General features: G+C 41.6%; 1 protein-coding gene across 1 annotated transcript in view; it reads left to right on the top strand.

Annotated features, from left to right (window-relative positions):
- The window catches only part of LY9 (lymphocyte antigen 9), a 32642-nt gene that overhangs the window by 11958 nt on the left and 10429 nt on the right, over nt 1-10255 (top strand). The window contains exons 3-4 of the mRNA XM_008058731.1: nt 8735-9010; nt 9487-9822. Coding sequence (XP_008056922.1) covers nt 8735-9010; nt 9487-9822 — 612 coding nt within the window. The remainder of the gene's footprint in view (nt 1-8734; nt 9011-9486; nt 9823-10255) is intronic.

Raw genomic sequence — 10255 nt, 5'->3', positions numbered from 1 at the left:
CAGCAGGTCGAGGTTGCGGTGGCCGGGAGCAGCCACTGCACTCCAGTCTGGGCGACAGGGTGAGACTCCAACTCAAAAAAAAAAAGTTAGATGTTATATAATTGTCATAATTCATATAACTGGTCTCCCACTTGTAGACTTAGGTTGTTTACAATATTTTCTATCATAAACAATGCTCCAGTGAGTATTCGTGTGCACTTATTTTTTATGCATATGTAAATAGGTTATATTATGAAGGATAAGACTACAGAATGTATGCATGGAGTCAATTTGCTGAGCCAAAAGGTATATGCATTTATTTTATTGAGATGAGATCTCGCTATATTGCCCAGGCTGATCTCAGACTCCTGGGCTCAAGCAAACCTCCCACCTCAGCCTCCCAAAGTGCTGGGATTGTAGGCATGAGCCACCGTGCTCAGCTGTATATTAATTTTCAATATTGCTAGATATTGTCAAATTTCCCCCCATGTTATCAAGAAACCCTCCCACCAGCCATGTTTGAGGAAATATTTCCCCATCTTCTTAATAAAAGTGTGTTATCAAACATTTCTTCATTGCTAAATCAATTAGTTAAAATAGTATTTCATAGCTTAAAAGCCACTTCCACATTTTTAGTTAGTTTTAGGTATATAAAAACAGTAACACCCACTTCTGGCATCAAAATCTGTATTAGTTTGCCAGGGCTGCCATAACAAAATACCAGACTGAGTAGCTTCATCTGGAGGCCAATCAAGATGTCAGCAGGTTTGAATTCTTGTGAGGTATCTCTCCTTAGCTTGCTGATAGCAACCTTTCCTGTAGGTTCTCACATGGCTGTCCTGTCTGTGATGTCTGTGCTTAATCTCCCCTTCTTTTTTTTAGTATTGTGCTTTTCTTTTCAATTTTTTCTTTTTCTTTTTTTTTTTTTTTTTGAGTCATAATCTCACTCTGTCACCCAGGCTGGAATGCAGTGGCATGCTCACAGCCTCAACCTGCTGGACTCAGGAGATCCTTCTGCCTCAGCCTTCCAAGTTGCTGGAACTACAGGCATGTACCACCACACCCAGCTAATTTTTCTTGATTTATTGTAGAGATGAGGTCTCACCAAGTTGCCCAGGCTGGTCTCGAACCTGTGGGCTCAGGCAATCCTCTCACCTCAGCCTCCCAAAGTGCTGGGATTATAGGCATAAAACACCATGCCCAGTCAAATCTCCCCTTCTTTTTTTTTTTAACTTTAAAGATGTGAGTTACAATTCAGGGTTAGGCATACAAATGTTCATTATGCAGGTACCCTTGTTGATAAGGTGTGCCCACCTCCCCCAGCAGATTCCCACTACTGCCAATCCCACCTCCTCTCCCCGGCAGTTTCCCGCTACTGCCAATCTAATTCTTGCAGTATTACATAATTGTTCAAGGTCCGCTTATGAGTGAGAACATGTGATACCCAGTTATTTGTTTCTGTGATAGATCACTCAGTATTATAGACTCTAAGTCCATCCAAATTGCTGTGAAGTTCATAGTTTTGTCTTTTTTTATGGCTGTGTAATATTCCATCATGTACAAGTACCAAATTTTTTAAATCCAGTGCACAGTTGGTTCCGTGTTTTTGCTATTGTGAACAATGCTACAATAAACATATGTGTGCAGGTATCTTTTTCATAGAGTGATTTGAGTCCTTCTGGGTATATTCCCAGTAGGGGAATTGCAGGTCTTATGGAATCTTCCATAGATCTTTTAGGAATCGCCAAACTGTTTTCCACAGAGGCTGTATTAGTTTACACTCCCACGAACAGTGTAGAAGTGTTCCCTTTTCCCTGCATCCTCTCCAGCATCTGTTGTTTTTTGAGTTATTGGCCATCCTGACTGGAGTTAAGTGGTATTTCAGTGTAGTTTTAATTTGCATTTCTCTGATGACTAGTGAGGCTAAGCATTTTTTAATGTATCTGTTGGTTGCTCGTATGTCTTCTTTTGAGAAGCATCTATTCATATGTTTTGCCCACTTTGTAATGGGGTTGTTTGTTTTTTTCTTTTCGGCATGTTTGAGTTCCTTGTATCCTAGATGTTAAGCCTTTGTCAGACAAACAGTTGGCAAATATTTTTTCCCAGTCTGTGGACTGTCTTCTCACTCTCTTGATGGTTTCTTTGGCTTTGCAGAAGCTTGTCAGTTTGATGAGGTCCCACTTGTCTATCTTATCTCTTATGGCACGGGTAATTGGGGTTTTGATCAGGAACTGGTTGCCAGTTCCAATTTCCATAAGGGCGTCTCCTGCATTTTCTAAGGTTCTTGTAGTTTGAGGTTTTACATTTAGCTCTTTGATCCATTTAGAGTTGATTTTTGTATATAGTGATAGGTAGAGGTCTTGTTTTAATCTTCTGCATGTGGTCAACCAGTTTTCCCATCACCATATACTGAATAGGTTCTCCTCCCCACAGTGGTTGTTGGTGGAGGCTTTGTTGAAAATGAGTTGGTTGAGAAATTAATGTTTTGCTTCTGGAATCTCTATCCTGTTCCATTGGTCTATATACCTGTTCTTGTACCAATACTAGGCTGTTTTGATTATTGTAGCTTTATAATAAAGTTTATAAAGGTTTATGAGGGTGTGATACTTCCCATTTTGTTTTTTGTTTGTTTGTTTTTTGCTGAGGATTGTTTTGGCTATTCATGCTCGTTTGTGTTTCCATATGAATTCCTGTATTGTTGTTTCCAGGTCTGAGAAGAATACTGCTGGTAATTTAATGAGTACTGCATTAAATCTGGAGATTGCCTTGGGTAGGATAGACATCTTAATAATGTTGATTCTTCCAGTCAATGATCATAGAATATTTTTCCATTTGTTTGTGTCACCTTTGATTGCTTTGAACAGTGTTTTGTATTTTTTGTTGTAAATGTCTTTCACATCTCTGGTTAGAAAGATGCCAAGGTATTTCTTTTTTGGGGGTAGCTATTGTGAATGGAATTGTGCTTTTTATTTGGGTTTCTGTTTGTTTATTGTTGGTGTATAGAAATGCAACTGACTTGTGCACATTGATTTTATACCCTGAGACTTTGCCAAAGTCCTTTATCAGTGAAAGCAGGTTTTTGACAGTTTCTCCTGGGTTTTCGAATCATAGAATCATGTCATCTGCAAAGAGGGATAGCTTGACTTCCTCTTTTCCTATTTGAAAACCCCTGATCTCCTTCTCTTGTGTAATTGCTGTAGCTAGGACTTCCAAAACTGTGTTGAAAAGATGGGGTGAGAGTGAGCATCCTTGTCTTGTTTGAGTTTTCAGAGGAAATGGTTCTAATTTCTGTCTGTTTAGCGTATGCTGGCTGTGGGTTTCTCATTGATGGCTCTTACTATTTTGAGGTATGTTCAATGTTTTTTATCAAGAAGGGGTGCTGGATTTTATCAAAAGCGTTTTCTGCATCTAATGATATAATCAGGTGGGTTTTGTTTTTATACCTGGTGATGTATTGAATTAGGTTTATGGTCTTGCGAATCTTAAACCAATTCTGTATTCTGGGGATGAAGCCTACTTGGTCATGGTGGATGATTTTTGAGATGTGTTGTCGAATCCAGTTTGCTAGGATCATGTTGAGAATTTTAGCATCTATGTTCATCAAAGATATTGGCCTATAGTTCTCTTTTTTTGTTGGATCTTTACCCGGTTTGGGTATCAATGTGATGTTAGTTTCATAAAATGATTTGGGGAGAGTTCCATCTTTCTGGATTGCCTGGAATGCTTTCAATAGGACTGGTATCAGCTCCTTGTATGTTTTGTAGAATTCTGCTGGAAAGCCATCTGGTTCAGGGTTTTTTATTTTTGTAGGTATTTTCTAATGACAAAGTCAATTTCCTGGATTGTTATTGGTCTATTTACGGTCTCGGTTTCTTCTTGTTTCAAACTGGGGAGGTTGTGTGATGTCAGAAAGTACTCTATTTCCTTTATAGTTTCAAGTTTTTTTCCATACAAGTGTACATAGTAATCTCTGATAATCTTTTGTATTTCTTTGGTGTCAGTTATGACTTGATCTTTTGCATTTATGATTATGTTTATTTGGGCTTTTTCTCTCTTTTTATTGGTCAATCTAGCTAAGGGTTCATCAATCTTGTTTATTCTTTCAAAGAACCAGGTTTTTGTTTTGTTGATTTTTTTGTATTATCTTTTTGTCTCCTATGTCTCGAATTTGGGCTTTTATTTTGGTGATCCGGATTCCTCTTCTAAAGTTAGGGTTTTGGTGGTCTTGCTTTTCCAGCTTACTTAGGTGATTTTTAAACTGTTTATCTGTGATCTTTCCATGTTCTCCATGTGTGTGCATAGAGATATGAATTCCCCTCTTAGTACTGTTTTCATAGCAGTCCAGAGATTTTGGCAAGATGTTTCTTCATTTTCATTAGTTTCATGTATCTTTTAATCTTTGATTTGATTTCCATGTTAACCCGGGAGTTGTTTAGCATTATGCTATTTAGTGTCTTGTGTCCTTGTGGTTTTTAGGGGAACTTTGTTGGTGTTGATATTTATTTTTATTCCACTGTGGTCTGAGAAGGTGCATGGCAGTACGACAATCTTATAGAAATTGTTTATGCTTGATTTATGGCTGAGGATGTGGTTGATCTTAGAGTATGTTGCATGTGGTGATAAGCAGAATGTATATTTCATGGTTGTTGGGTGGAGTGTTCTGTAGGTCTCAATTAAGTCCATTTGGTCAAGCGTCACATTGAATTCCGGATCTCCTTGTTGATTTTTTGTCTTGTTGATCTGTTTAGCGTTGTTAGTGGGGTGTTTACATCCCTAGCTTTGATAGTGTTAGAGTCAATATCTTTTTTTAGTTTACCTAGAAGCTGCTTTATGAAAGTTGGTGCTCCTACATTGGATGCATATATGTTTGGAATGGATATTTCTTGTTGATGGGTTGAACCTTTTATCATTATGTAATGACCTTACATATCTTTTTAATTTTTGATAGCTTAAAGAGTATTTTGTCTGATATTAGGATCATGACTCCTGCTTTCTTTTGTGTTCAGTTCGCCTGAAGTTTTGTTTTCCATCCTCTTTGAGTCTGTGAGTGTCCTTTCTGGTGAGATAAGTCTCTTGGAGGTAATATATTGTCGATGATGATATTTTATCCAATTTGCCATTCTATGCCTTTTCAGTGGTGCATTTAGTCCATTCACATTCAGATTGATTATTGAGATGTGAGAGTCTATCCCTGTCATGAGGTTCTTATAGAGTTTCTTGTTGTTGTTGTTGCTGTTCTTTGTTTGTTTATTTGTTTGTAGTCTTTCTTTTGATTTTGGAGTTGATTCACCCCTCTCATTCTTGGGAAGGGTGTTGCAGTTCTTTTTTTCCTTCCTTCTGTGCTTAATACTTTCTTAAGTGTTTCCTGTAGAGCTAGTCTGGAGGCAGCATAAGCTCTTAGCGATTAAATGTCTGGGAAGGATTTTAATTCTCCATCACTGATGAAGCTTAACTTAACTGAGTAGGTAATTCTTGGCTGAAACTGTTTATCTTTGAGAATTTTGAAGATTGAGTTCCAAGCTCTCCTAGCCTAAAGTGTTTCTGTAGATAAGTCTGCTGCTATTCTAATTGGTCTTTCCTAGTTAGGTAGTCTGACATTTCTCTCTGCTGCTTTTTGGATTTTTTCTTTTACACCTACTTTGTGTAGGTGAATGACTATATGTCTAGGAGTTAGTCTTCTCATTTATTGTCTTGCAGGGTTCTCTGAATCTCCTGTGCTTGAATGGTCACATCACTGATGAGATAAGGAAAGTTTTCTTGGATAATTTTATGGAATGTTTGTTCCAGGGTGTTCTCTGGCCCTCTATCTGCCTCAGGGATTCCAATTAATTTTAGATTTAGCCTTTTGAAATAATCACTCATCACTTGTGTTCTGTTTCTTAAAGCTTCTTTTCAATGCATTTAACAGTTTGGGTTAGTTCTATATTTTGTCCCTCAAGTTCTGAGATTCTTTCCTCTGCTTGGTTAATTCTGCTTTCCATGATTATTAGTTTGTTATTTATTTCATTCACTGTATTTTTTATTGTGTTATCTCAGTTACCAACTCCTTCATTCTTTCCTCTTGTCTTTCCTCATTTGTATTTATTATCTCTATTATTGCCTTGATATCTGGGTTTGTGGTTTGAGACCAGGCATTCTGGGGGTTTTTCATTGTTTGCGTCCCAAAAACTGTATTCTCAGTGGCTGATCTTCCAAGGGGTCTGTGTGAGACCCATATTATTCCTTTGGTTTTTCTTCATTTGTAGAGATTTTCCTCCTGCCTCCCCCCCTTTTTTTTTACTTTTTCTTTGATTCTGTTGTTCAGGGATGTGAGGGTAGCTTTTACTTCTGTTTGCTCAATCTCCTATTCTTCCTAATGTAGATCGTCTGACTTTGTTCAATTCTGAAGCTTGACTGGGGGTGGGGGTGTACTTTTTGCAGTTTTGAGATTTAATTGAGAGGGAAGCTGTGATTCAGAAACTATCTGCAGAGCCCAGTATCCACTGACAGTTGTGTGGGTCCCCTGGAACCCACTTCCCACTGCCTTACAATCTGTCCATGCAGTGGGGGACAGTGGGTCCATGCAGTGGGTTTGCCCCCCCAAAAAAATGAGGTAAGAAAAAGGAGAAGAATGGAAAGAGGAAGGAGAGGGATGAGAGAAACGTGGAAAGAGAGAAGAAGAAGAGGGAAACAGATGGGTATACCAATTAACAAATGAAAAGAGACACACAAAAAACAGAAAAGATTTTTTAAAAAACCATACAGACAATCATACAAACACAAGCTTACAGAAAGCCCTCCTATTGATGTTCTCTCCCTTAAAAATGCACATACACAAACAGGAAGTCAAAACAAAATAAGATTAAAATAATAGAAACAAGGCAAGTATGAATACATAATCAAACAGAAGAAGGGAAGAGGGGAAAAACTAAAACAAACAAACACGAAAACAAAACAAAACTCACTCTGAGGCTGTTCCTGTAACTTCAACTTCCTTTCAGCTCTGGACTCCAGTCCCCCCCTCTACTCTCAGCACAGATTGATAGGGCTGATCTCAGCATGGATCAGATACCCCATGGACTACTGTAGGAGGAGGCTGGATCAGATCTGGACTCACTGGACTTGCTGCCACTGTTGTTAAGTCTTCCACTCAGATCTGATGTATCTGTGCCTGTTCCAGCGTGGAGGAGGGGTACAAGTCTGATGAGATAACCTCTAGGTCCCAGGTTGGAGGTTGGATGGAGCTGGGTAAGACAATGCAGGTCTCTGCCTGGTCCCAGGACAGAGAAAATGGTGCCAGTCAGCTTTTCCTCACCAGTGGTGGGGTGCTTCTCCAGCTCTCCCCTACCTGTTCTCTCCATGGTTCCTGGGGCTTGTGCCACTCTGCTGTCTCAGGTGATGGTGTGGGCTAGGCACCAGGTGGTGAGGATCAGCTGCTTTCTGCTGCCTCTTCTCAGAAGAGCCCTGAGAGCAGCAGACGATCCTGCACACCAGAGGCTCCAATCTCAGGGCAGTGGAGGGTTGCAGTCACCTCCAGAGGAGAGCCCCTGGTGCATGAACTCCAGTCTCCCCTCAGACTTTCGCTCACCCACCAGCACACACCACTCACACAGAGAGTGGACACTCGCTTTTGTAGAGACTCTCACAGTCCGACCTGTTCCATCGTCATCTTGCCAGAAATCCTCCAAACCTCCCCTTCTTAAAGATTTGGGGCCCACGCCAATGACCCTATTATAACTTAATTACCTGTATCTCTAGATACAATTATATCTCCCAACACAGTCCCATTCTGAGGTACTGGAAGTTAAAATGTCCACATATGAAATTTGCAGAGACAGAGTTCATCCCATAACACCATCTTTTAGGTAGTTTGACCTTTTTTATTGATTTGTAGGGTACTCTGTATATATTCAGAAAATGAAATTCTATGCAGCTAATAGAATCAACTCAACATGTGTTGACATACAGAAATTTCCAAGGTATATTATTAAAATTTTTGAAAGGTTCAGGATAGTGTGTAGAGTATGCTATCATATATCTATCTATACCTAGACTCTCTGGAAATATCATCAAAAAACTCATAACAGTAATTGCCTCCAGGCATATCAGTTCTTGAGGAGAGGATATAGGTGACTGGAAGCAAGAAAGCTTTTATTCATTATGCATCCTCTTCTGGCTTTCCAATTTTGAGCATGTATTACATATTCAAGAAAAAGAAATAGAATCTAATTAAACATACACACACACACACACACACACACACACACACACACGGTGAACAGAGGAAATGGAACAAAAGGGAAGAAGAAGACCAGGAAAGAGATCTGGAAGCACAATGGATCCAAAATGCAGACCAAGAGGCAGGAACAACTCAAATTCTAGATGCAGAACTCCCCAGACCTTAGTGCTTGGGACTGAGTCATTAATCTGTTTATTCACTAAACTCTCATGAGTGTTTTCCATAAGTCAGACTGGGTGATAGATGTTCAGACACAGGCGTCAGCCTTATCCTCAAGGAGTTCTTATACTGGTGGGGGAGGGAGAGAAGTAATCAGACTCCTAGTCCTGTTGAGTCCTGGTGATAACACCCGTAGAGGATGTTATGGAAGCCCGGAGGAGTGGCACTCAACCTAGACTGAGAGGAAAATTTCTTGCCACAGGCAACGCTGGCCTCCCTCTGCTGCCCAAGCTCCTCTGTGGTCACTACCTTCTTCTCTCAGCTCTCTTCTGCTGATGAAGGGGTCTGAGTGTCTTCCCAATGCCATTGTCCCTGCAGCGCAACTTCCAGAGCCCCAAGTCACCATGGAGTCCGTGAATATGTCTGAGAACTCCTCGTGTGACATCACGTTGAAATGTTCTGTGAAGGGGGAAGGGAAAGACGTTCTGTACAGCTGGACTCCAAGGGACACCCACGCTTCTGAGTCCAATGGGGGCTCCATTCTTACCATCTCCCAAACGCCCTGTGACCCAGACCCACCATACACCTGCACAGCCCGGAACCCAGTCAGCCAGAGCAGCTCCCACCCTGTCCATGCTTGGCAGTTCTGTTCAGGTAACTGGCTCCGATTAGGCACTCTAGGGGATTCCAGAAACAGCCTGAGTAGCTGTGGGGTCTACACCCCAGGGTTCTAGTAAGACACAGATAGGGTGGGGAAGCAAGAGGACAGGCCCAAAAGCCCCTTGCTTTTATCCTTGAGGGTCTGAGAGAGCTGGCAGAACTTAGAAAAAGCCCAGAGAACTGTGAAACTCTAAAGTTAAAGCAAGAGAGAAGAGGGTATGGGATGAAGGGGTCCAGATTAATCTTTGCCTGCATGGAGATATTTCCTGGGGTCCCCTCAGAAGAGCAGAGATGAGGTGGGAGAGTCTAGGTATGCAATGGGCAGGGCCAGGTGGAACAGGTGGTCTTGGGGAAGCAGCAGGTACGGGCTCTCAGAGGAGGAGGCTGGGGTGAAGAGAAAGAGGAAGAGGGGCTTCAGTTCCCTTCAAAGGACAATGACTGAAGCTGTAATGTCCCACCTCTGACCACAGATCCAGAAACTTTCAGAGGAAGAGCGATGGGGGAGCCAGTGATGGGGATCCTGGGAGAGTCCATCACCTTGCCACTGGCACTGTCAGTCAGTCAGGGCACAGGGAATGTTATCTGGATGTTTAACACGTCTGTTATCAGCAAAGAATGTGAAGCAACAGCAAATCCACTCATGAAATTCAGGGATCTTGACAAGAACAGGGTGTGGATCTCTGGCCAGGACTACTCCCTGAAGATTGACCAACTGAAGCTGGAGGATGCTGGCCTTTACCATGCCTTTGTGTGCTCGGAAGCCTCCAGAGTCATCAGCATGACACACGTCACCCTGCTCATCTACCGTGAGTCTCTGGGCAGCGTCCATCATTAGATGCCTTCCCTGAAAGCTTCTTCCTCTGCTCCCTTTCCCACTTCCCTCTTCTCCTTGGCCTGTCCTCAGACCACCAGGACATGCTAGTCAGTTCACGCTAGTCAGTGCACAAGAGGAAATGTTACAACTAGCAGCTGAGCGGAATCTTCCTGCCAAAGTACCCCTTGCTCTAGGCTTCCAGTTAGGCCTTGCCCACTCAGCTTTTGGCACTTGTCCCTGTCCTTTGGCATGGGTTCTCAGAAAGGACCAGGAACTCTCCAATCTGCATTTTTATAGGCAGCTATCATTTTAAATAAGGACGTAACTGACTGGGGTGGAATCAGAGAAGATTGAGGAGAAGCCCTTGGTGTCCAAAGACAATGTGGCTTCCAAGAGGGCGGGCAACTCGGCTCCCGTTAGTGTGA

This window comes from Carlito syrichta, unplaced genomic scaffold, assembly GCF_000164805.1.
Source record: "Carlito syrichta isolate Samal-C Ts95f unplaced genomic scaffold, Tarsius_syrichta-2.0.1 Scaffold303604, whole genome shotgun sequence".
NCBI classification, from domain to species: Eukaryota; Metazoa; Chordata; class Mammalia; order Primates; family Tarsiidae; genus Carlito; species Carlito syrichta.
The sequence above is the reverse complement of the archived record's forward strand: the minus strand, read 5'-3'. Positions and strand labels throughout refer to the sequence as shown.